This window comes from Protopterus annectens, chromosome 11.part0 (genome assembly GCF_019279795.1).
Source record: "Protopterus annectens isolate FY-2018-M chromosome 11.part0, PAN1.0, whole genome shotgun sequence".
NCBI classification, from domain to species: Eukaryota; Metazoa; Chordata; order Ceratodontiformes; family Protopteridae; genus Protopterus; species Protopterus annectens.
This window is the reverse complement of record NC_056745.1, coordinates 10,593,790-10,621,059: the sequence shown is the minus strand read 5'-3', so window position 1 is coordinate 10,621,059 and position 27,270 is coordinate 10,593,790. Positions and strand designations below refer to the sequence as shown.

The following is a 27,270-nucleotide window of genomic DNA, read 5'->3' as shown; positions in this document are numbered from 1 at the left end:
GTCTGAGTTATAGCACAATGGCACTAAATATACAGACCCAACTGATATTGCCAACATCCTGGCAGATAGGTTCAGTGCTAACTTTACCCCCCCTCTCACCCCCTAAAGAGCCCATCTCTATACCGGAAGAATGCAAAGTTCCTGTAATCACAGCTGCACAGGTGAAAACCACACTCTCCAAAGCCAAAAACACAGCATCCATGGGACCAGACAACATCCCAGGCTGCGTTCTACATGAACTACAGAACGAACTGGCACCCCACCTAAGTACCATGTTCAATCATAGCCTCACCTCAGGCTTTGTGCCTGCTGAATGGCGCACAGCAACGTTTATCCCACTCCACAAGGGGGGAGCCACCACGGACCCCGGGAATTACCGCCCCATTAGCCTGACGAGCCTGGTCTGCAAGGCCATGGAATGTATCATCATGGAACTTATAAACAAAGACATTGGTAATCTCCAAACTCTGGATCCCACCCAGTTCGGGTTTGTAAAAGGCAGATCATGTCTCCTAAACCTGATAGACTTCTTTGAAGCAGTCACCAAAGCCGTAGACAAGGGTAAGGTGGTTCACACAGCCTATCTAGATCTTGCCAAGGCTTTCGATACCATCCCCCACTCTGGAATTATAGATAAGCTCACTAAACTAGGTATAAATCCCTATGTCACAAGATGGGTTGACAACTGGCTCACTGACAGAACCCATACTGTGAAAGTAGCAGACTCCAAATCTGACTTCAGACCAGTGACAACTGGAGTACCACAGGGTTCAGGCCTGGGTCCTCTCCTGTTTGGTATCTACTTCTCTGAAGTACAGGCTAACACAGAAGGTCTTTGTCTAATGAAGTTCGCAGATGGCTGCAAACTAGGAGCCATAATCAAAACTCCTAACAATGTGGACATCCTACAAAAGGGCCTCACTGAGACAGATGCCTGGTGTCAAAGCCATGGCCTCAAGCTCAATGCCAAAAAGTGCATTGTCATCCCCTTTGGTAAAAACTCTGTACCCATGAACTACAACATAGGCGGTAGTATACTTAACACCGAAAGTGTGACAAGAGACCTTGGGACACAGATGGACAGTAGTCTCTCCTTTGATAATCACATTGCCACAGTAGTCAGGATATCCTTCTACGTGGCACACCTCATCACAAAAGGTTTCTCATTCAGAAAAAAAGAGGTCATTGTTCCCCTCTACTCATCACTCATTAGACCCATTATAGAGTACAATGCCCCTTTTGGTATGTACCACACAAGACATCTACAACACCTGGAAATGCCATAGAAATACCTCACAAAGAGGATTACCGGCCTCAAACAGATGCCCTATGAAGACCGTCTCAAAAAACTCCAGCTTTACTCCGTCGCATATCGCCTACTCAGAGGTGATCTCTGTCTAACATACAAAGCTATGTCAAACCCAGAGCTGTTGGTCATGCTCCACTTAAAGAAATCCCAATCCCTCCAAGCTACACGCTCTAGGGACCTAAATCTTGTCACCACAATAAACAGAACATGCCGGAAGAATAGATTCCTGTCCCAGAGACTTCCTATACTCTGGAATAAACAACCTATCTTTATCAAATAAAGCTCCTCATTAGCACTCTTTAAGAAAAATCTTGATGATTGGATGGGAAATAGGAAATTCACCCCGGGGATCACCTCTGTGGCTCTACTCGACAGTGGCACAGGAAAATAATTTTCTTGGGTGGCAAAAGCCAGGGTACTTTTTTGGCTGGGCTTGTATAGGCCCCAGGGTCGATAGCCTAGTACCTACCTATGAACCTATGAACCTAAGAGAGAACATTAAGGTTTTAATTATTTTATATGATCTGGTGCAGGGATGTATCTAACATTTTTTTATTTTGTACACACAGACAGTTTTCTGCCCTTAACCATTTGGAATTTAGAAAGATGTGAAAATCCCATCAGTATGTTGCCCCCAAGCACTTAAAAATGTTTGTTATTTTTATCTATTCCCTCTGTTAAATATTCTGTATAGCCAGTTATAAACATAGTATAACCTGAAAAGGTTATACCCTTGAACTGCTCTGTCAATCAGAGGAGTAGCTAGGCTATTTGAAGCCCAGGGCAAGACACTCATTTGACACCCACCCCCTTCTAAAGAGCAAATACATTTTTAACAGGGGGAAAAATGTCTTGATAACAAATTTTCACAAAAAAAAACACAACAGAAACCAAGATCAAGTACAAACAAGAAACATAATGTTTAAGCATTTTCAGACTAAAGCATTTAACTATCACGTGTATAATCAAACACATTGCTTTAACAAACATTTTTGAATTGGTGAAAAGTCTTAACAATAACTTTTCACAAACAAAATGTACAAACAGAAAGCTTTACTGAGATTTAAGCATTTTTAGATGAAACCCTTCAACTATCAAGTGATACATAACCAAGCACATTGCTGCAGCAAAATGTTTTGGGGAAAATATCTTGACAACAACAGGAAACGTTTTTGAAAGTTTAAGCATTTTTAAACTAAAGCATTTAACCACCATACGATGCATGACCAAACACGTTTCTTTAGGAATTTAAAGAAGCCACACAGTTTTCTTTCACTTGTAACATGAAACATAAAGGACAAGAAAAGTCATATTTTTGTTGCATGAAGTTTTAAAATACAATTGCACACTTTCTTTAGTTTAAAGCAGATACTTTCCCTGTTATTACAACAGTGGGTTTATGGGTCCCATTCTTCAAATGTCTTACCTTAGAGGAAGCCACCAGTTTAAGGCCACATGTATTAATGATCTGTACAAAATGGCCCCTTCCCAAAGAAAAAGATACATTACAAGACCCCTGTGATTTGACTAACAAGTGATATGTATGCAAAAAAGGGACAAAGCATGCAATGTAACATCAATAAAGCTGACATTGCATTCAGCTTAAGTAAACACTAGCTACTTAAGACTGCATACATTGCAGGAGAAGTCTTTGAATACTGACATCCAAGTGTTCTGTTAGAAAAAACATCATGAAGATATGAGATCTAAGTGAAAAGTGTACTCAACAGAACAAGTTACATCTGTTAATATGTAACTTTCTGTCAGAAAGCAGATATTTCTAAACACGTTAAAAGACAAAAAAATACAAGGCATATGTCCAAAGTTAAACCATGGATAATTGAAACAGTGTATATGCTTTACAGATACACAAATGTGAATTTATCATTAGCAAGGGACAGAAAATGATTAATGATTTGCACATGTCTTGGAATTGCAGAGGAAAGCGTAGTCCTGTCTGCCACCTGAGAACACATGGCAAGTAACAGAAACAATGGAATTTGCAGCATTTGTTTCTTAAACAAGTGTGAAACAAATATCTGATTACATCAAGCTCTTGACATAATACACTTACAGCAGCTGTTGAATTCTCCACATTTATGTTGCAAACAAGTATTAGATGTAACACTATATTCTGAATTCCCATTAGTAATTAATTACAGTTCGACAGATATCAGGTATAGTATTAAACTAATTTCTTTTCATCAAGTAACACATAAAATGACTGATATACAAAAGCTAGATAAATAAGACAAATGAAATTCAGCATTTCTGAAGCTCTGTAATGCTTTTTAAATATAAATGCTTGTAAAATAGAATGAGGCTAATATCCAGAAAGAGAGTGGATTGTAACAGTGCAGAGAGAGAGGGAGAGACCACCCAAATATACCCTCTGAGAAAAGCCTAATAAGCATTTTTATTAGAAAGACAGGATTGTGTGACCATATATTTGAACTTATAAAAGTTCAAAAACTGACGTAAAACTACAAAAAAACAAAAAAACATAAAAGTAAACGTCTATAGCACCTGCACCCCCACACTCCCCTTACTTAAATATACCAACTCCGAGATCGCACTACATCACTGGTGCTTAACTGCATTCCCAGTTGGCCCAGGAATCAATAAGGACCACCCCTGCGACTTTGAGGCCAGACAGAGTTAATAAAGGCCTGATCAAATGGTTTACAGCATTTGAAGCAGATTTTATCAACAAAAATGTTATTCACAATCAAGTAATGTCATTAAAAATGCATTTAAACACCTTTGAGAAGCTTTGTAGAAAGTACAGAACACTTCAACTAGACAACACATTTTTAAATAAATCTGTTGCTCTCAAAGAAGTTCTCAAAGGCTTACTAGTCTGGAAATAGCCTTTGAGGATTGAGGAGGGGTCCTCTGCCTTTCGAGAACTTGTGGCTTTATTTAACAAAACAGGTTTTGAAATGATGGGCATCATTATCAGAAAAAACAACAACAGTAAGTTGGCTCTTTTGCAAAATGAGATTTTAGTTTTAAATCAAAATATTATTTCAGATTTACTTTTTGAGCAATACAAATTTAAGTATGAGAATGTTCTTAAACACAATAGTTTGAGAAAGCAACGTAAACTTGACAGGTATGATTATTCAAATAATCAAGTATATATAGGGAGAAAACAGCCCAAAGGAAATGTGTATGAGAATAGCCCTCAAAACAATGAAAATATTCAGAGCAAAAATTCTGATGATGAAAAGGGGCTTAACAATACCGGGGGGGGGGGGGTAATGATTATTCTTTGCAGGAGGGTCAACAACTAAGTAGGTCCAAGAGACTGAAAAATCAAGAGAAACGGACCCTCTGGCACAGGCAGAACTCCAATGTTCATAGTAACAGGAACAGCAATTATTCCAACAGGGGACAACAGCAGGGCTGGAGGAGAGACTTTCACTGACTGAGTTATTTAACACAACTTCTATGTTTGATCAAAATTTACTGAATGTAGTTGAAAATTATTGTTCTGATGTTGCAATGGAATGTAATATTTTGGAAAGTGATGGTTTATACATTTATAACTATACTGATGTCATTGTTAGTGAAGAACATTTCAACTTGTTCAAAAAAGGGATATTATTTGTACCTAATTATAAAACTGACACTGCAAATGTTTTGATTGAATCTGAAGAAGCGTGCCTTTGTGGATGCACGCGAAAGCGCTTATTCTCCTGTTTTAAATAAAGAATTGTCTTTTTACGTGGTGGTGGCTTCCAGTTTATACTACACCTAATTATAAAACTGACACTGCAAATGTTTTGATTAACTTAAAACTGTATACTAGAAAATTGAATCTCAGTTTATATTTCAAAAATAGTAACATAGGCTTGGGCAAGAACTTGGTGGCCAAGCGTAAGAGCACATTCATCCCCCCCCCAATCACCCACTGATAGTGTCTTTTGAGAAATTATGTGAACAACAATTTAGAAAAATAGTCAAAGAGACAAAATATAACACTAATAATCTCACAAGAGACTATTATGTAATGAAACTGGACAAGGGTGAGGGGTAGTCATTATGTCTCACATAGATTACAGCTCCAAAATGTTTGAAATATTGAATGACACCACAACTTATAGCAGGACTTCAAGAAATGCTGTTCATAGAGCTTATGCCAGGATTGATGTTTTTTATTTGATGCCTTAATTCAAAATGAATTAGAAATTGTGGACATAAAGTATTTAACAGTTGAGAAACCAAGAACACCAGTAATCTTTGGAATACCAAAGAATCATAAAAATGTGTATAATCCCCCCCCCCCTTTTAGACCGATAGTGGCAGCCCAAGGTTGTAAAACTGCACCAATAGCAACATGTATAGACAAATGGGCAAGTTTAGTGGTAAGTGAGGCATAACATATACTTAAAGACTCATGGCACTTCTTGGAATTACTAAGGCAAGTAGATACAGAGAGCTTGGATTTTTGTTTCCTAACTGTGGACATAGTTAATTTGTTCTCAGTAATCCCTCATAACGAAGGGTTAGATTTCTTCAGGGATAGTTTGATGGGTAGTAAATCAATAGATTGTTCCAAGGTCAATTTATTTAGTTGGACTCATGAAAGTGGTTTCGACTAACAACTTTATGATTTTTGAAGGTGAATTTTATCACCAGGAAGCAGGAGTGGCTATGGGGGCCAAATGTGCCCCTTAGCTTTCCGAATCTGGTTCTCCTAGAACAGGAAAGAAGATATGTTTTTTCCTCTGCCTTTATGGCCAATGTATTGTTGTATGTGAGATTTCTGGATGACATACTAATTTTATGGCAAGGAGAGGAACATGTGATGAATGACTTCATAAAATACATCAACGGCACAACCACTTTCCTTGAGTTCACATATAAATGGCATTGTGATAAAATAGAATTTTTAGATATTGAGTTGACTAAGGACATTGCTGGGGGCACCTTGGCTAGTATTAGCCACAGAAAGGAAACATATTCTAATATGTTATTGCAGTATAACAGTCTATATTGTTGTTGTTTGTCTTTCGGCTTTTCCCGGTAAGGGGTCACCACAGCGGAACTCCGGTCCGCCAATAATTATCAGTAGATTTTTACGAAACACCGAGGTGCCAGCTCAATGCCCAACCTTCAATGAAAGCACACCCATTTATGCACGCATGTCTTTAGAATGCTACCCAACCGCGGGGAGGACATGCAGACTCCACACAGAAGGCACTCCCAAGCCCAGCCGAGAATCGAATAGGAGAACCTCTTGCTGTGAGGTAACAATGCTACCATTGTACCACCGTGGCATCCAATAACAGTCTCTCTCTATACATATATATATATATATATATATATATATATATATATATATTAACTGGAATGTTTCAAAACAGAGGCTACCACCTAAGTCTTTTGCTGAAAGTGAAGAGAAAAGTGTTTTAAGCCTATTCTAAAAGAAGGTCTAAACACTAATAGAACCAGCGCAGCCAAACTAGACACCAATGTTCTGGTATTACAATACAATACAGAAACATCAAACTTGGTATCAAGTGTTAACAATATATGGGAAAATCATTTTGACAATGAAATGAAGGAAAAATTGGGGCATAAACCTAAGGTTATGTGCAGTAGAGCACGCAATATAAAGAATATTCTTGAAAGTGTCAACGGAAAACAAGGCAAGCAGAGGTCCTCAAAGTACAAATGTGGTGCTTGCAAGACGTGTAAAAGTATAAATGATGGCACAAATGTCTTCATGGGAAGTTTTGAACGTACTATAGGATGCTCGGGTAGGTGCAACTACATTACCACTATGGTGCTTTATTTAGCTACATGCCAAAAGAAGGCTACAGGATCACATTACGGCGCACCTTAGAGACATTAAAAATAAAAAAATGAACAATGCTTTATATGTCCACACTCTAGAGTGTCCCAACTATAACAGAGTTTATTCTTTGTCATTGATAGAGTACAGAGTGACTCTGGGGGGATGATGAATTAGAACTAGAAGCCGGAGAAAATAAATGGCAACTGAGATTAAATGCTTGTTGCAAGCCAGGTTTAAATGACTGTTGTTCAACAGCTCCCTTTCTGAAGCAAAGGGCAGCAGAGGTTTAATTTCAAGTGCACTGTGAAAACACTCATTTGACTGCAACTGACAGACCAGTTATGTTCTGTACTTTTAAGTTTATTTTTAACAACTTTTTATACTTTTATGTTTGTCATTAGTACCAACACTAATATTTTTATCTTGAATGTATTGTATTGACTTTTGTGGTTCACAGCATGTTGTTTTGTTATATTACATATTTATGCTTTTAAGTTTAGTCAGGGTAATTTCACTGATGCAAGTAAAATCATGAATAATTGCTTAAGTAATTAGAGTATATAAAGGACGTTATATCACAATTGAATGACTCTGATGAAGCCAATTCTTGTTTCTTGGTGAAAGCACTTAGTTGGTTTTACTTTAACAGTATTTAATGTTAAATAAACTTGTGTTTCATGCAAATACTGCCTTGGTGGCTCGCTTTTTTATTTTTATTATTATTGTTTACAAGTTTTTGAGCCTTTTGGCTTCTTTTTTGGGTTATTTCCCCAATTCTTCTTTTATAATATGTGTAACAACTCAACTGTTAGTAGAAAAGGTGGTAATGAAATCAGCACAATGTCTGTCAGTATTACATGTTGCTGCCATTGTATTAATCTTGTCTTTTTCTCCTAGTGTGGACCTGTAGATGCCTTTTTTTTGTATTTGCCAAACTTCATCCTAGATATTTTCTGTGAATAATGCGGGTTAAGCTTAGTCCATAAACATTTGCTTTAAGTTAGAAATTTCCTGAAGCAATATATTTTCATTTGAAATCATTTACATCATCCCAACAAAATGGCCCTTCGCTATACTTTTTTTTGTTGTAAAATATGGCAACTGTTAAAGAATAAATACGTGTTTGATAAGCAGATTTGTGAAAAATTGTGGAAGAAAATTTAACATTACCTTTAGTTAACTTAACATCCAAAACTCTAAGTAGTCTGCATTAATATCATATGTGAACCTTAAAAAGGATGTATTACTATTAAGAATCTTTAAATTATTTTAAGTCAGTTTCGGCCCCATACCAAAACAAACAGATGTCATCTAGGTAACTCCTGTAAAATTTAAGCAGACTTGTTTTCTCAAAAGTTAATCACAATGTTTGAGTAAATTGGGGCATATGCCACCCCATAACAACACTTTTGAGCTGTAAGTAATACTTTCCTTAAAGAAAATAAAATGATTGTAAAGCACTGTTTCCATGAATGCAATAATGAATCTAATCTTCATAGTATCATTAAAATCTAGTTGGTTTGGAGAAGTGGTTTCACATTCTAAACCCATAGTATGAGGGATGACTGAAAACAGATTGATTGGATCAATAGTAAAAAAATTAACATGTTATGCATTATTATTACGTAATGCATTTTTACTCAATGTATTTTCTTGTCCGTATACCTTTCAGTGTTCTGTGTGGTTTTGTTCAGTAGTCACATGATCAAGCAAGTCATGTTGTAAAGTAGAGAGTTGATTATCCAAACTAATTGGGACCTAGGGTAGTTTGGATAATCAAACTTACATTCAATCGGATAAAAAACTTCTAAAATGTTATTTTTTCTGCACGCAGGGAATACACTTTTCAGCCATTCAGCGATTCCACTGGACAATAAAGAATATTTTTCACACATGAGCAGGCTACAAGCTCAAAAAATATGCATAAGTGAATACACATAAAGTTTAGATATTCAGACTTCATGATTTTTCCTACCAGAAAATTTTGGAAGACTGCATTCGGATAATTTTACATTTCAGATAATCTACTCTCTATGGTATTAACAGCTTGCTAACAGAGCAGCTAACATTTGGTTCTGAAGAAGTCTGTACTTTTTATGAAAGACAAAAGTGCTTAAACAGTGAAAAATTTATTGTTCACTGTTGTGGTTGCTTTCTCAAGGGTGTGCTGTTATTCTATGATAAACAGTGGTAATAATTTTTCTTGAATATGCAGTGTAACAGCATTTAGCCTTAGAAATTAGGTGCCTGATGAAGCAAAATCCAATCAAACAGAGTTCTGTCTAGGTGCAGTTGAAGCTATGAGTTGAATAGATGAACTAATAACACAGAAATACACACACACACACACACACACACACACACACACACACACACACACACACATACATACACACACACACACACACACACACACACACACACACACACACACACACACACACACACACACACACACACACACACACACACAATGTTTCTCTTCTTTGGCCAGGGCAGAGCTCAAGCTTGGAGAATGATTGTCTTATACTTCTTATGTTTATATTATTAAATTTAAAATACGCTGCAGACCCTTCCTCTTCAATGTACCCTGACCACAGTGAGTTAATTTATGAATTATCTATATCGCTGAATTCCTATTTAGATTAGTTTCAAAGCCAGGTGTGAATGGAAAGTTCACAGGCGATCAGATTTTTAAAATGTGTAGATCGACTAAACTTCACATGAACTCTAATATTTTGGCTGAGTATGAATGTGTGCTCTAAGCAAAAGAAACCTGAAATGCGTGTTTGATATAAATCTAAATCAGTATCTCCTATCGTAAGAGCATAAGTACGGAGCTCCAATGTGACTAAGTATGCAAAATTAACTCAGAGATAAGAAAAAGTAAAGTTAGCTCAAAATAAGTCGCAAGCTGGGTTACAACCAGGTAACCTCTCATTTTAATTTGCAGAAATATAGACTCCTGCTACTTAAACTGTTAATTAGCATTACATTTGTATTACAATATCTTTAGATAAAATCCATGTAGAAAAATGATTCTGTTTTTCTCAACCTAGTTTTGTATATTAAAAGAGAAGAAAGGGATAACAATGTGTACACGACAAGAGGTCCTGCGTTTGTTTTACATGACCCGTCTGCTGTATAGTACTGCTGTATGAAGTGCAGAGATAAGTGGTGCTGTAAATCGGGATTCGTTTGAAGTACAAAGTATTACTTACCTGATACTAGTACAATGCACCAGACAAGTTTAAGACAGTGTCTCACCAGGAAAATTACATTTTAGTTGAAAATGGACTAGCTGACTTATAGATTTGAATGTTTAAATATAGGTATAAAAATTGTGACTGTCTAAATTGTAATGTCAATCCATAGATGCTGTACAAGCGAATAAATTGGCATTTTATGACTGACCCTGTGGTGACTCACTTTTTCATATTTATGTTTATTGAATCTGTGAGTTACTCTATAGATTGGTTCGGGTCTATATTATATTATTGCATGCTTAGAAAAGCGAATGATAAATAATCGACCCCCATGTAAGCAAAAGCTTACAACGTCGAAACCTCAGAACAGCGATTTCTTTCAAGGGAAAAAAAATCGCTGTTCCGAAAAAAAAATACTTTAAAACATTGCATAATGTGGGGGGCTTCACCCACTGATGTGGGGGGCTGTGCCCCCCACATCCTCCCTACTTAAATATACCAACTCTGAGATCACACTACAGTGCCGAAAATGGCAAAGTAACAAAAGCAGCCAAGCAAATTCTTTCCCAGGGAAAGAATTCACTGAAAAGCCGCTTCGTTATTTTGCCTTTTCGCTTTTGCCAGTTTGATCAAGATGCATTTGACAAACTGCGTCTGCAATCTGGTAATAGGAACCCAGCTGGTTCCTGATACCATTTTGTTTATACTTAATATTTCAATGACTCGATTTGAACTGTTAATTCCTGGACACTTAATTTGTAGACTTTGTTACCGTAATTGTTAGTATCTCAGTATTGTTAACTCTCTTGGCTAGACTTCTTTGCTTCCTTTTACCTTGTTTCTGTCTCTAACAAATCATATTTGCAAAATAGTTTTCTGCTTTCCTGCACATGTCTATACCATTGTATTGTGTTCTCTCTGACCTTTTCTGCAAATGGAGCAACTTAGGTTTCCAGTCTGTCATAATTTCGTATCTATCTCACAGTGTGCATCCTTCCACCCATCTTGGAGTAACTTAGGTTTCCAGTCTGTCATCATTTCGTATCTATCTCACAGTGTGCATCCTTCCACCCATTTTGGAGCAACTTAGGTTTCCAGTCTATCATCATTTCGTATCTATCTCGCAGTGTGCATCCTTCCACCCATCTTGGAGTAACTTAGGTTTCCAGTCTGTCATCATTTCGTATCTATCTCGCAGTGTGCAACCTTCCACCCATCTTGGAGTAACTTAGGTTTCCATTCTGTCATAATTTCGTATCTATATCACAGTGTGCATCCTTCCACCCATCTTGGAGTAACTTAGGTTTCCAGTCTGTCATCATTTCATATCTATCTCGCAGTGTGCATCCTTCCACCCATCTTGGAGTAAGTTAGGTTTCCACTCTGTCATCATTTCATATCTATCTCGCAGTGTGCATCCTTCCACCCATCTTGGAGTAACTTAGTTTTCCAGTCTGTGATGATTTTGTATCTATCTCACAGTGGGCATCCTTCCACCCATCTTGGAGTAACTTAGGTTTCCAGTCTGTCATCATTTCATATCTATCTCACAGTGTGCATCCTTCCACCCATCTTGGAGTAACTTAGGTTTCCACTCTGTCATCATTTCGTATCTATCTCGCAGTGTGCATCCCTCCACCCATCTTGGAGTAACTTAGGTTTCCACTCTGTCATCATTTCGTATCTATCTCACAGTGTGCATCCTTCCACCCATCTTGGAGTAACTTAGGTTTCCACTCTGTCATCATTTCATATCTATCTCACAGTGTGCATCCTTCCACCCATCTTGGAGCAACATAGGTTTCCAGTCTGTCATCATTTCGTATCTGTCTCGCAGTGTGCATCCTTCCACCCATCTTGGAGTAACTTAGGTTTCCAGTCTGTCATCATTTCGTATCTATCTCACAGTGTGCATCCTTCCACCCATCTTGGAGTAACTTAGGTTTCCAGTCTGTCATCATTTCATATCTATCTCACAGTGTGCATCCTTCCACCCATCTTGGAGTAACTTAGGTTTCCAGTCTGTCATCATTTCGTATCTATCTCACAGTGTGCATCCTTCCACCCATCTTGGAGTAACTTAGGTTTCCAGTCTGTCATCATTTCGTATCTATCTCACAGTGTGCATCCTTCCACCCATCTTGGAGCAACTTAGGTTTCCAGTCTGTCATCATTTCGTATCTGTCTCGCAGTGTGCATCCTTTCACCCATCTTGGAGTAACTTAGGTTTCCAGTCTGTCATCATTTCATATCTATCTCACAGTGTGCATCCTTCCACCCATCTTGGAGTAACTTAGGTTTCCAGTCTGTCATCATTTCGTATCTATCTCACAGTGAGCATCCTTCCACCCATCTTGGAGTAACTTAGGTTTCCTCTCTGTCATCATTTCGTATCTATCTCACAGTGTGCATCCTTCCACCCATCTTGGAGTAACTTAGGTTTCCAGTCTGTCATCATTTCATATCTATCTCGCAGTGTGCATCCTTCCACCCATCTTGGAGTAACTTAGGTTTCTAGTCTGTCATCATTTCGTATCTGTCTCACAGTGTGCATCCTTCCACCCATCTTGGAGTAACTTAGGTCTCCAGTCTGTCATCATTTCATATCTATCTCGCAGTGTGCATCCTTCCACCCATCTTGGAGTAACTTAGGTTTCCTCTCTGTCATCATTTCGTATCTATCTCGCAGTGTGCATCCTTCCACCCATCTTGGAGTAACTTAGGTTTCCAGTCTGTCATCATTTCATATCTATCTCGCAGTGTGCATCCTTCCACCCACCTTGGAGTAACTTAGGTTTCCAGTCTGTCATCATTTCATATCTATCTCGTAGTGTGCATCCTTCCACCCATCTTGGAGTAAGTTAGGTTTACAGTCTATCATCATTTCGTATCTATCTCGCAGTGTGCATCCTTCCACCCATTTTGGAGCAACTTAGGTTTCCAGTCTGTCATCATTTCATATCTATCTCACAGTGTGCATCCTTCCACCCATTTTGGAGCAACTTAGGTTTCCAGACTATCATCATTTCGTATCTATCTCGCAGTGTGCATCCTTCCACCCATCTTGGAGCAACTTAGGTTTCCAGTCTGTCATCATTTCATATCTATCTCGCAGTGTGCATCCTTCCAGCCATCTTGGAGTAACTTAGGTTTCCAGTCTATCATCATTTCGTATCTATCTCACAGTGTGCATCCTTCCACCCATCTTGGAATAACTTAGGTTTCCAGTCTGTCATCATTTCATATCTATCTCACAGTGTGCATCCTTCCACCCATTTTGGAGCAACTTAGGTTTCCAGTCTATCATCATTTCGTATCTATCTCGCAGTGTGCATCCTTCCACCCATCTTGGAGTAACTTAGGTTTCCAGTCTGTCATCATTTCATATCTATCTCACAGTGTGCATCCTTCCACCCATCTTGGAGTAACTTAGGTTTCCTCTCTGTCATCATTTCGTATCTATCTCACAGTGTGCATCCTTCCACCCATCTTGGAGTAACTTAGGTTTCCAGTCTGTCATCCTTTCGTATCTATCTCACAGTGTGCATCCTTCCACCCATCTTGGAGTAACTTAGGTTTCCAGTCTGTCATCATTTCTTATCTATCTCACAGTGTGCATCCTTCCACCCATCTTGGAGTAACTTAGGTTTCCTCTCTGTCATCATTTCGTATCTATCTCACAGTGTGCATCCTTCCACCCATCTTGGAGTAACTTAGGTTTCCAGTCTGTCATCCTTTCGTATCTATCTCACAGTGTGCATCCTTCCACCCATCTTGGAGTAACTTAGGTTTCCAGTCTATCATCATTTCGTATCTATCTCACAGTGTGCATCCTTCCACCCATCTTGGAGTAACTTAGGTTTCCAGTCTGTCATCATTTCATATCTATCTCACAGTGTGCATCCTTCCACCCATCTTGGAGTAACTTAGGTTTCCTCTCTGTCATCATTTCGTATCTATCTCACAGTGTGCATCCTTCCACCCATCTTGGAGTAACTTAGGTTTCCAGTCTGTCATCATTTCGTATCTGTCTCACAGTGTGCATCCTTCCACCCATCTTAGAGTAACTTAGGTTTCCACTCTGTCATCATTTCATATCTATCTCACAGTGTACATCCTTCCACCCATCTTGGAGTAACTTAGGTTTCCACTCTGTCATCATTTCGTATCTATCCCACAGTGTGCATCCTTCCACCCATCTTGGAGTAACTTAGGTTTCCAGTCTGTCATCATTTCGTATCTATCTCACAGTGTGCGTCCTTCCACCCATCTTGGAGTAACTTAGGTTTCCACTCTGTCATCATTTCGTATCTATCCCACAGTGTGCATCCTTCCACCCATCTTGGAGTAACTTAGGTTTCCTCTCTGTCATAATTTCGTATCTATCTCACAGTGTGCATCCTTCCACCCATCTTGGAGTAACTTAGGTTTCCAGTCTGTCATCATTTCATATCTATCTCACAGTGTGCATCCTTCCATCCATCTAAAGCATTCTATCTCCATCACCTCTAGTTTCTTCAGCTGATATGCCTTTACTGCTCACATTTCTGTGTCACAGAGAAGTACTGGTTGCACCATTGTTTTGTACATCTTACTGTTCATCTTCTGTCATACACTACCAATTGGCCACAGTAAAGTCAAAGAAACGTCAAAGCAAACTTTATTGTCACTCAGAACTACACAGCAGTGTAGCTTAACAAAATTACAATGCTTTGTTCTCAATGCAGGAAACAGTTGCACATATAGACAGAGAAAAATTAATAAAATTAATAATTAATACCTAATGAATAATAATTAATAATTATTAATAATAATAGTACCTCTCATTCTAGCATTGACTTCCTCATTCAGACTTCCCTTCTTTTCGACCACCCCTCCCAAATACTCGAAGCTGACAACTTGCTCCACTATTTTCCCTTCATTTTCAGTTTTTAATTTCTGATTCCCCCATTTGCTGCCATGATTACCATCTTGTTTATACATTATTTCAGCCCATGTGCCTTCAGTTTTGCCGTCCATTCCCCTGTCATTTGCTGAAGTTCCCATTTAGGGTCCACATGCACTGCTACAACATCTGCATACAGACGTTTTACTGAATTGTTTACTCCATCTGCTCCAACTTGTTTCCTGATGTAGGTTTTCTCAATTATGAACAGTAATGAGTTCAGAAGTGAGCCATGATGCACACCCACTCCCACTCCGTACCCTTCTGTGAGTCCAAACTCTGTTCAGACTTGTGTCATTGTGTCCTTGTACATGGCCCACACTAATGCTACCAATGTTTCTGGGACTTTGAGCATTACAGTACTATGTAAATCAGCTTTCTTGGAACTTAGCCATATGCTTTCTCCAAGTCTGACAGTTCCCAGTTGGCGTCTTTCCTCATCTCCAACTTCTTCTGTGTTGTCTGCAAACACTGGGTCAGTTGTGCTGCATTCCAATATGAATGTGAATGTCTCATCTCTCATCTTAAGTTCTACTACTCACTTATTAATTTATCATGCACCCCCTCCAGAACTTTCATGCAATGTGACAGGCGTTTGGCACCTCTGTACTGCCCATAGTTGTGGGTGTCCCCTTTGTTCTTGAGCATTGGCTATGGTATACTTACTCTCCAGTCACCTGGGATACACCTTTGACTCCATACTGCTATGAGTAAGTTCAGGAGCCATTGCTCCCCCATCTCTCCCAATGTTTTGTGTACATCTGTCATGACTTCTTTCAATCCTGCTGCTTTCTCTGACTTCATTTTCCTTACTGCTGTCTTTGCTTCTTTTAGGATGGGTTTGTATTTATCTTTCATCATAGTCTGTGTACAGGGCACTTCAGTTTCCTTAAGTCTTTATCTTTCATCATAGTCTGTGCACGTGGCACTTCAATTTCCTTAAGACTTTATCTTTCATCATAGTCTGTGCACGGGGCACTTCAGTTTCCTTAAGACTTTATCTTTCATCATAGTCTGTGCACGGGGCACTTCAGTTTCCTTAAGACTTTCTTTGTTCATATGATTGCAAATATGATTGGTGATATATGATTTGTTCTACAGTCCTGGCTATTTTTTATATAGCTTTCCTGGCATTAATGTTTTTTGGTGATTGCATTCCGCACAGTTTTCACATTATTTTCATGGAGGGATGTGCTGACACATCATAACATCGCCACGGCAATTGAACCAATGCCCCTCCTACTTCCCTGTTTGACAACACCCCTCCTAACTGTATTTAGCCACTAGCATGGGCCAAGTGCTGACACATCATCACATCTCACGGCAATTGAACCAATGCCCCCTCCTACTTCCCTGTTTGACAACACCCCTCCTAACTGTATTTAGCCACTAGCATGGGCCAAGTGCTGACACATCATCACATCTCACGGCAATTGAACCAATGCCCCTCCTACTTCCCTGTTTGACAACACCCCTCCTACCTGTATCTAGCCACCAGCATGGGCCAAGTACAAGATGCACCTAAGTGACCCCCCCCCCCCAGCATGTGAACACCCATCTTTCTTTTCCAGTGCCTCAGGTATCCCTGCTGCTAACTGAGCACAGGTCGCCTGGGCCATAGTCAGGGGCGTACCCCTTTATGTCCTGAGGCAGGCTTTCTTCAGGTATGTTATTGTGCTGCCTTATGCCCAGTTGTACACCTGTGGCTCGGTATAGTGCTAGCACACTGGCATTGTTATACTGTACTATGCCTTAATTTCATTACTCAGCTTTTTTTTTCTTTTTGAGACTCACAGCTCTTATTCCATATCTAAGATACATACTAGAATTTCTTCTGTTATTTGTGTAACCAGTGGTTATTGCCAGGGTTTCAGAAAATAAGTTTCAACTAGCTGAAATGAGTCTTCATTTATGTAATTTATACAACAGATGTTATTACAGTTAAACTTATGGTTGGAAAGATTCCAGTTTGTTTTTAAAATAATGTCATGAAACTTCATTGTACTTTCAGGTGCCAGAAACCTTTGAAGATGTTGCTGTTGATTTTTCAAGGGAAGAGTGGAAAATGCTAAGCCGTCAGGAAAAAGAAATTTACAAGGAAGTGATGATACAGAACTATAAGAACATGGTGTCAGTAGGTAAGGCAGAATCACATCGATGCTACACAGAAGGTTATGCAACAGAACTATGAGCACATTTTGTCATTTGGTAGGGAAGACTGGAGATACATAGGAAATGATGTCACAGAACTACAAGCACATGGTGTCAGTAGGTAGAGGGGATGGTCTCAGAAGATGCACAGAGTTATAATAGTACAGAACTATGAACACATGACTTCAATAATTAAGGAGATAGGCTCAGAGCCATGTGGGTAGACCACGGTATACAATTATGAGACCATGTTAATATTTGTTATTATTTGTTTGCTTTTGTTTACTGACAAAGTAGAACTGGGTTACATTTCCCATTTTTAGTGAAGGCCTGTGGAAAAAAAGCTAAAGGAAATAATAGATGTACAATATAAAAATGTTATATAAACTCAAAAAAGGATGGCGTACAAAAATAATGAAATTCATTAAACTAGAATAAACATCTTTTTTTATTTTTAACTCGTACTTTCTTTCATAATTGTGGGAGAACTGTGAAGTACTGCAAGATCCGAGTCTCATTTAGTAATTTATTACTGCATTTTCCCATAAATAGTGCTATTGTTAAATCTCTGCTGATTTTGGTGCCTCAGACTGTGGTTAGGATTGTAATAGTGGTACTACTGTAGTTTTTGCTACAGGGTTTGCACTTCTATAGACGTTTACATTCCAGTTTTGTTGCTCGAGCCTTACATTCTGCTTATTTTTTGCCTGCTTAGAGCTACGTTGCAGTGTCTTTCTGTTTGTTACATTTCTATGTCTGGCCCATCCCCCACTAATGCAGTAAAGGAGTACAATGGGTTTCTATAAAGCATTGCTCAACTTCTCAGCCCCTTTGCTCCTTATTTGCACTTCCCTCCATAAAGCAATAACAATGCGCCATTTAAAATATTTCTAATTCACCTTACTTGATGGTTTCACTTTCAAATACATTGTCTCGCGCTTTAGTAAAGCTTGCTGGAGTCACCCAAGTAATCACGTCAACAAGTCCAGGCAGTTCAGGTACTTTTTCTGACCAGTTCCCTCCCCCAAAGTGACATCAACACAGCTGGCCTCAGATTCTAAGTAAAACAATAAAACACACCCATTCTGTGATGTCACAGCTCCCTTGGCCTTCCCCCACCCTTTGAGTGCTCAAATACACCTGCTGGAGGTAGGGAAGTTGTCTGGTTTTGTTTCCTGTACTCTGTGTATTCGTATTGGAACCTCTTGTGCGAGTCTCCCTACACCAGCTTCTCTCGCAGCTTACTAATTGGTGAGTGTGATATTCTTTTTCTAAATGCATTGCTCTAGGTTCCTTTGATCATTAATAACTTTGCTACAATAATCGCTCTTATCTGGCCCTTTATTGCTTTAGTTTTATAAATATTAAAATGAACGGCTGTATCAAAAACACTTTAATATGAAAGTGCTTACCAGTACTGTTTTAAATCATAGTGGAATATTAAAATCTTTTTCATACATTCGTTTTACTTTTTTTTTTGTTATATTTCTGGTGTTTTACTTTGTTTTTTAATTATTTGCAGTGTTACTCTTATAAATGCCTTTGGCCTTTACTGTGGCATTTGATTGTGAGCTGCTGCACATGGTCTTCGTTGCCAGTAGCAACCAATTTCCTTTATTGCTATTCTCTGTCCATCCCTTTACTGCTTTACTTTTAAATATAGTAAGACGAATGGCTGTATGAAAAAGAGTTTAATAATAAAATGGGCTTACCAGTTGTGTTTTTAAGCACTGTGGAATATTACATTCTTTTTGTGATACAGCCATTCATGCTGTTATATTTACAGTGCTTTAGTTGGCTTTGATGGGCGCTCATTTTAACTCTGTTGCTGGAAGTGCTGCTGGAGTACTGTAGGGTTACAGTCGGCTGGAAGGTTAGATGGAATCTGTGCTGTTTTTTACTTACATTCCGTGTTCCAATATCATTGGTTGGCCACATGTAGTACACTTCTGGAGTAAAACTATCATGTAAGAGTAATGTACCTAAGTTGTAAGACCCGAGCAGTACACAAAAATGGTGAAACTCGCTAAGGTAAATGATTGCTATTGCAGTTCATTGTTTTCTGCATTATGTTGTATTTCTACAGCGTATGTGCTGCTAAGAAGCATGATGCGATGGCTGCTATTTTGAGTTGAGGCTGTTAGTAGACTGTGTGATGTGTTTGACTATAATACATTGAAGATTGTGGATCCCTAACGTTGTGGGGTAACTTTGAATTCCATGCTTTCTACGAGAGCAGGTGATAGAGATTGCAATGTGGAAAGCCGTGTTGTCATATCTATTTGCACCCCATTGGCGGTAGACTTGCAGATGGTAATCACAGCATGTGTTGTAGGTTGCTGGTTCCCTTTTCAGAATCTGGGAAAGGGGTGGTAAACAGTTACTGCAGTTTGTTGGAAAGTGGTTATAACTGCATGCAATTTCTTGCTGCTGACTCCTTAACTGCGTTCCCTCCGCTTGCTCTCTATTCATCAAGTTTGTCTTTTTCATCTTCATACTGACAGCGTACTGTTAAAAGTCCTGCATGCTGCATTAAACGGTTGCAATGAAACTCGCTCATCACACAGCTCTGTTCTCTTACCTTGCAGTAGCTCCTTATCTGCAGAGTATGTTGGCTTAGTTTTTACATTTTACAATATACTTATTTAAGGCATTATCTACTGTACTCTCTAGCAAGTTGGTGTGCTGTAAAGTAGCTTGCAGCAAGGACCCCCCCCCCATTTCTCCCATTTTTTAATAGATTGCCTGTTAGTTTCAACAGACTTATGTCTATCTCTAGCCTGTGTTAAGATATTTTTTACCCAACCTGTTTTAAGTTATTTCTTACCTGATAGTACTACACAACAAAACCTCTTATTGTTACTATGAACAGTACATAGCCTTATTCTGTTACAGTTTTTAGTGATTGTGCTTGACTCTGGGCTTGGCTCTAGCCACACCTACAAAGAGTGCTGTAAACTCTCATAACCCCCATCCCACCAATTAGACCTCTGCAGGAGGTGATATTTCCTACTGGGACTCCAGGCCCCATTTTCAAACTATTTTCTTCCTTGCTGCTGACTCCTTAACTGCGTTTCCTTGCTGCTGACTCCTTAACTGCATTTCCTTGCTGCTGACTCCTTAACGGAGTGTCCTTGCTGCTGACTCCTTAACTGCGTTTCCTTGCTGCTGACTCCTTAACTGCATTTCCTTGCTGCTGACTCCTTAACGGAGTGTCCTTGCTGCTGACTCCTTAACTGTGTTTCCTTGCTGCTAACTCTTTAACTGGGTTTCCTTGCTGCTGACTCCTTAACTGCATTTCCTTGCTGCTGACTCATTAACTGCGTTTCCTTGCTGCTAACTCCTTAACTGGGTTTCCTTGCTGCTGACTCCTTAACTGCATTTCCTTGCTGCTAACTCCTTAACTGGGTTTCCTTGCTGCTGACTCCTTAACTGCGTTTCCTTGCTGCTGACTCATTAACTGCGTTTCCTTGCTGCTAACTCCTTAACTGCATTTCCTTGCTGCTGACTCCTAAACTGTGTTTCCTTGCTGCTAACTCCTTAACTGGGTTTCCTTGCTGATGACTTCTTAACTGCATTTCCTTGCTGTTGACTCCTTAACTGCGTTTCCTTGCTGCTGACTCGGCTTGCTCTTTAAGTTCTTTTACTTGTTTTATTCTGCTCTTCTCCCTACAGCTGCACATGTAATTAACCCTTCCCACTATGGTCCAGGAAATAACCCCTAAAGGACTTCCATTACTGGACACTACCACAACCTTCTAAGGAACTTCCAAACTATAGCTCCATCAGGATAAAATATAAAGTGTATGTACTGCAATCTTTTACTAGTGCTCACCACCGTGGGTGCCTGTGCTTTACCCCGCACTTGCCAAGCAGCCTACCGCGGTCCTTAACTCCCTTACCTCCTATGCTACCTGATATATATTTTTACCAGTAGGTGGCACTGCTCTCCCACTTACTGATTAAGATGTCCTAAATCTATTTTCCTTCTCTCCCAAGCTATCCCCCACTCCCATTCATACTTGCCCACTGGCCTGCTTTGACTTGACTTGAGCTGTATTTCACCACCGTACCCCCCTCAGTCTCGTTTTTCCCTGCTGTCCCTGTACTTCATTCACAAAGCACATTTTTCTGCTTCAGCTGGCTGATTGGTTTCAGCCAGCCACCTTCCCTTTAGCTCTTCCCGCTCTGTTCGCCCTACGAGCTCACTCCGCTCCCCTACCCTGCCCCTAATTTTCACTCTCCCCCATTACTCCTACCTTTATGGGAACCCTAAACTCCTCCCTCTCTCTATCAACCAATCACCTCCTCCACAGCCGCACCCCCCATTTCTCTCTATCAACCAATCACCTCCTCTACAACCCCACCCCCCTTTCCTCCACCTGCCTATCTCAGTCACTCCTCCTCTCCCACCTAACTCCCTAATTCATCTCCCACTATTATATCTTTACACTTATCCACCATGCCTGGACTCCTACCTCAAATCATTCTCACCCCATCTATCTGCATTTTAGTCCTACTCCCTTTATATCTCACTACCTCCTACTGCCACAACCTACTCCACCCACCCTTCCTGTCCTATTCCCCCACTCCCAACCTCCTTTCTTATCACTCAAAAACACAGTTCCACAACATATCCGCTTCACTTGTTCAACCCAACCCACTCCACTACTTCAAAATAAAATTATTTCCCCCCACAACTAAGTACTACACTCCTAAGCTAATACTTTACTTCCCACAACTACTAAGCACCAAATCAAAAATACTACTACCCTTCCTCAACTACCTCTGCTGAGCTGGAGGCATACATCCAAATCCTGGACCAAACATTACCTGTACTGCTAATCTCCCCACCTCAACCTATAAAACTAACCATAAATACCTCAAATTCTTCACCATTAATGCACAAAGTTTAAGAAATAAAGTAACCCAATTCCATGCCTGGTTGAACTACAACCAACCCGACATTGTAGCCATTTCAGAAACATGGTTAAAACCTCACATTAGTGACTCTGAAATCCTTCCTCCTGGATTCCAATCTGTCAGACATGACTGCCCAAACAGAAAAGGTGGTGGGGTAGCCTTAATCTACTCTAACCTACTATCTATCACTCCATACCCTATTCCTATCCCCACATTCAGTAATGCAGAACTAATAACAGGCCTGCTAAAAGTAAATAACCACAAAAGCATTTTGTATCATTACTCTGTATATCCCCCTGGTAACAACACCACTACTCTGGAGGACATACTCCTCTGGACCTCAACCAATATTAAGCAGGAGACCTATATACTTGGACACGTAAACATCGATTGGAATAAAATCAATAACCCCAATCTCACCATATCCATCAGTCTATTTAACTATACACAAATTAGTAACTCCATCACCAGGCCCAATAAAACAACCCCCCAGGTACCACACTAGACTGGATCCTAGCTTCCCATCCCAATAAAATCTTAAACTCTGGCATCACACCCGACCCTATAGGAGACCACTTGCCAGCATTTATCTACCTAGCTATCCACTCCTCTCCTCACCTACACCACGTCATCCACATACGTAACCTCACGAACTTTAAACCAACTACCTTCTCTAACTCCCTGAAACAAACAAATTGGAATCCACTAAAAACCCTTCCACTAGATAATGCCATAGAATTTTTCAACTCCTCCTTCTTAAACATCCTCAACTCCCTAGCACCACCAAAAACAAAAAGAGTAAAAACCAAATCCGCCCCTTGGCTAACCAAAGATACCAAAAAATGTATGCCACAAAGAGAGAATGGAAAACATACCATCAAAACAAGCAGCCTGAAACTTTTCTTAAATATAAACAACTTTGCAACCTTTCTAAAAAACAAATCATTCGAGACAAAAAGTCCTACTATATTAAAATCCAATCTAACCAATCTAAAAGCTCAAAACAATTCTGGAACTTCTCTTCTCAACGCAGGTACCAAAAGCAACCCCTGCCCTGACACCAGCAAATCTGACCCTGAAATAGCCTCTCTATTCAACTCCTTCTTCACTAACTCCATAGCTGAACTGACCAAAACCTTCCCTAACAATAACCCCTCCCCTCAATCCACCCTTTTGTCACCACCACCTACAACACCCTCCGCCCCCAACCCTCCACCTATATTCAACCTTAAACCCATCTCAACATCCTATATAAACAAATTACTCTCCAAATTAAGACCTTGCACCAATGCCCCTGACAATATCCCATCCTCCTTCCTAAAGATGGTATCGCTCTTCCCGTTAGCATCCTGATCAACAGATCCAAGCTAGAATCCCATGTTCCCAAACTATGGCACACTGCCTTCATTCTACCTCTCCATAAAGGAAGTAAAAACAATAACATCTCCAACTTCCGCCCCATAGTCATCCTCTCCCCAATTTCCAAACTACTAGAAAAATGCATTCACATTCAGCTCATGCTATTCTTAGCCAATAGCCAACTAATCACTCCTACCAAACCCGGCTTCCGTCCAGGCCATAGTGCAACCACTGCACTTCTCTCCTTCCTTGAGACAATAAATCTTGACCTGGACTCTAGAAAAATAGTTTCTACTGTTCTTCTAGCTCTGTCCAAGGCATTCGATACCATCTCCCACAGCCATCTCTCCGACCTTAATCTCTCCCAGAATACCTTATTCTGGTTCTCTAGCTACCTCTCCAATAGATTTCAAGCTGTAAAATGGGGGACAGGCACCTCAACCTTCCCACCCCCACTGGGGTTCCCCAGGGATCCATACTCAGTTCAATGCTGTTTAACATCTTTATTAACAATTTCCACAAAGCCATACCCAATACCAAAATTGTACAATATGCAGATGATTCCACATTAATCTGCAGTGCTACCAGTGCTTCAGACACTGACCCAAGCTGCTTTCTCCACCACTGAAAATTGGATGCTTCAGAATCACCTCTCACTAAATGTCAATAAATCCAAAATACTATTATTCTCTCCCTCCAAAGCATCCCCTCTTGATAAAAACTCATTCCTATTAGCCAAAACTACTCCACTGTAGAGGTTGTTCCCTTTGCCAAACTACTTGGGGTCACTACTGATGAACACCTGAAATTTGACACTCTCATCCAGCAAAACATTAAGAAAACCCATATAAAACTTGGTATGCTATACAGGAACATCCAATTTCTCTCTCCTTCCACCAGACAAACGCTTGCCACTACCTATCTACTCCCCTCACTAATGTATGGTGCTCCTCTATTAACTAACATATCTGCCACACTCACTTCAAAATTGGAAGTCTGTTATAATAAGATTTCTAAATTTGTCACCAAAGCCAAATACTCCTCCCATCAATGTATTGCCCTTAATTTGTTACACTGGCTTGAACTCTCCAACCTTCTAGACTATCTTCAGATTACCACAGCCCACAAACTAATCTTTCCACCCTCTAAGTGCCCTGTTCTATGCAACATCCTTCTCCCCTATACCCATCAGAGAACTCTCAGATCTACTCACCAAAGCCTAATCTGTGTCTGAAAACCAAATCGCCCTGCTGGTCATCTCCTGCTATCCTTTTCCTTTGCAAAAAATGGAATTCTCTTCCTTCCTCTCTAAGGACCTGTGCAAACTTTGAAAACTTTAAATCACAGTTACATTTCTACCTTTACTCTAACAGGAAATGCAACTGCATTCTCCCCACCTAGTTGTATAATTCTTTCTCCAGCAATAATTACTAGCCTCTCTAGCTATGATCTATAGGCTACCATACACATGTACATATTGTAAACATCAAATTTGTACCATGTACCTAAGAATCTACACCTGCTCTCTAACATGAAATGTAACTGTAAATTGTTCATTAATAATATTGTGTCTGTATCTAAAGGTAACATGTACCTAAGAATCTACACCTGATCTCTAACATGAAATGTAACTGTAAATTGTTCATTAATAATATTGTGTCTGTATCTAAAGGTAACATGTACCTAAGAATCTACACCTGATCTCTAACATGAAATGTAACTGTAAATTGTTCATTAATAATATTGTGTCTGTATCTAAAGGTAACATGTACCTAAGAATCTACACCTGCTCTCTAACATGAAATGTAACTGTAAATTGTTCATTAATAATATTGTGTCTGTATCTAAAGGTAACATGTACCTAAGAATCTACACCTGCTCTCTAACATGAAATGTAACTGTAAATTGTTCATTAATAATATTGTGTCTGTATCTACAGGTAACATGTACCTAAGAATCTACACCTGCTCTCTAACATGAAATGTAACTGTAAATTGTTCATTAATAATATTGTGTCTGTATCTAAAGGTAACATGTACCTAAGAATCTACACCTGCTCTCTAACATGAAATGTAACTGTAAATTGTTCATTAATAATATTGTGTCTGTATCTAAAGGTAACATGTACCTAAGAATCTACACCTGCTCTCTAACATGAAATGTAACTGTAAATTGTTCATTAATAATATTGTGTCTGTATCTAAAGGTAACATGTACCTAAGAATCTACACCTGCTCTGTAACATGAAATGTAACTGTAAATTGTTCATTAATAATATTGTGTCTGTATCTAAAGGTAACATGTACCTAAGAATCTACACCTGATCTCTAACATGAAATGTAACTGTAAATTGTTCATTAATAATATTGTGTCTGTATCTAAAGGTAACATGTACCTAAGAATCTACACCTGCTCTCTAACATGAAATGTAACTGTAAATTGTTCATTAATAATATTGTGTCTGTATCTACAGGTAACATGTACCTAAGAATCTACACCTGCTCTCTAACATGAAATGTAACTGTAAATTGTTCATTAATAATATTGTGTCTGTATCTACAGGTAACATGTACCTAAGAATCTACACCTGCTCTCTAACATGAAATGTAACTGTAAATTGTTCATTAATAATATTGTGTCTGTATCTACAGGTAACATGTACCTAAGAATCTACACCTGCTCTCTAACATGAAATGTAACTGTAAATTGTTCATTAATAATATTGTGTCTGTATCTAAAGGTAACATGTACCTAAGAATCTACACCTGCTCTCTAACATGAAATGTAACTGTAAATTGTTCATTAATAATATTGTGTCTGTATCTAAAGGTAACATGTACCTAAGAATCTACACCTGCTCTCTAACATGAAATGTAACTGTAAATTGTTCATTAATAATATTGTGTCTGTATCTAAAGGTAACATGTACCTAAGAATCTACACCTGCTCTCTAACATGAAATGTAACTGTAAATTGTTCATTAATAATATTGTGTCTGTATCTAAAGGTAACATGTACCTAAGAATCTACACCTGCTCTCTAACATGAAATGTAACTGTAAATTGTTCATTAATAATATTGTGTCTGTATCTAAAGGTAACATGTACCTAAGAATCTACACCTGCTCTCTAACATGAAATGTAACTGTAAATTGTTCATTAATAATATTGTGTCTGTATCTAAAGGTAACATGTACCTAAGAATCTACACCTGCTCTCTAACATGAAATGTAACTGTAAATTGTTCATTAATAATATTGTGTCTGTATCTAAAGGTAACATGTACCTAAGAATATACACCTGCTCTCTAACATGAAATGTAACTGTAAATTGTTCATTAATAATATTGTGTCTGTATCTAAAGGTAACATGTACCTAAGAATCTACACCTGCTCTCTAACATGAAATGTAACTGTAAATTGTTCATTAATAATATTGTGTCTGTATCTAAAGGTAACATGTACCTAAGAATTTACACCTGCTCTCTAACATGAAATGTAACTGTAAATTGTTCATTAATAATATTGTGTCTGTATCTAAAGGTAACATGTACCTAAGAATCTACACCTGAT

General features: G+C 39.0%; 1 protein-coding gene across 1 annotated transcript in view; it reads left to right on the top strand.

The window, feature by feature from the left end:
- Positions 1–27,270, top strand: part of LOC122815118 (zinc finger protein 431-like) — a 251,240-nt gene that overhangs the window by 81,674 nt on the left and 142,296 nt on the right. Inside the window, exon 2 of the mRNA XM_044087368.1 lies at positions 17,278–17,404. Within this exon, the coding sequence (XP_043943303.1) occupies positions 17,278–17,404 (127 nt within the window). The remainder of the gene's footprint in view (positions 1–17,277; positions 17,405–27,270) is intronic.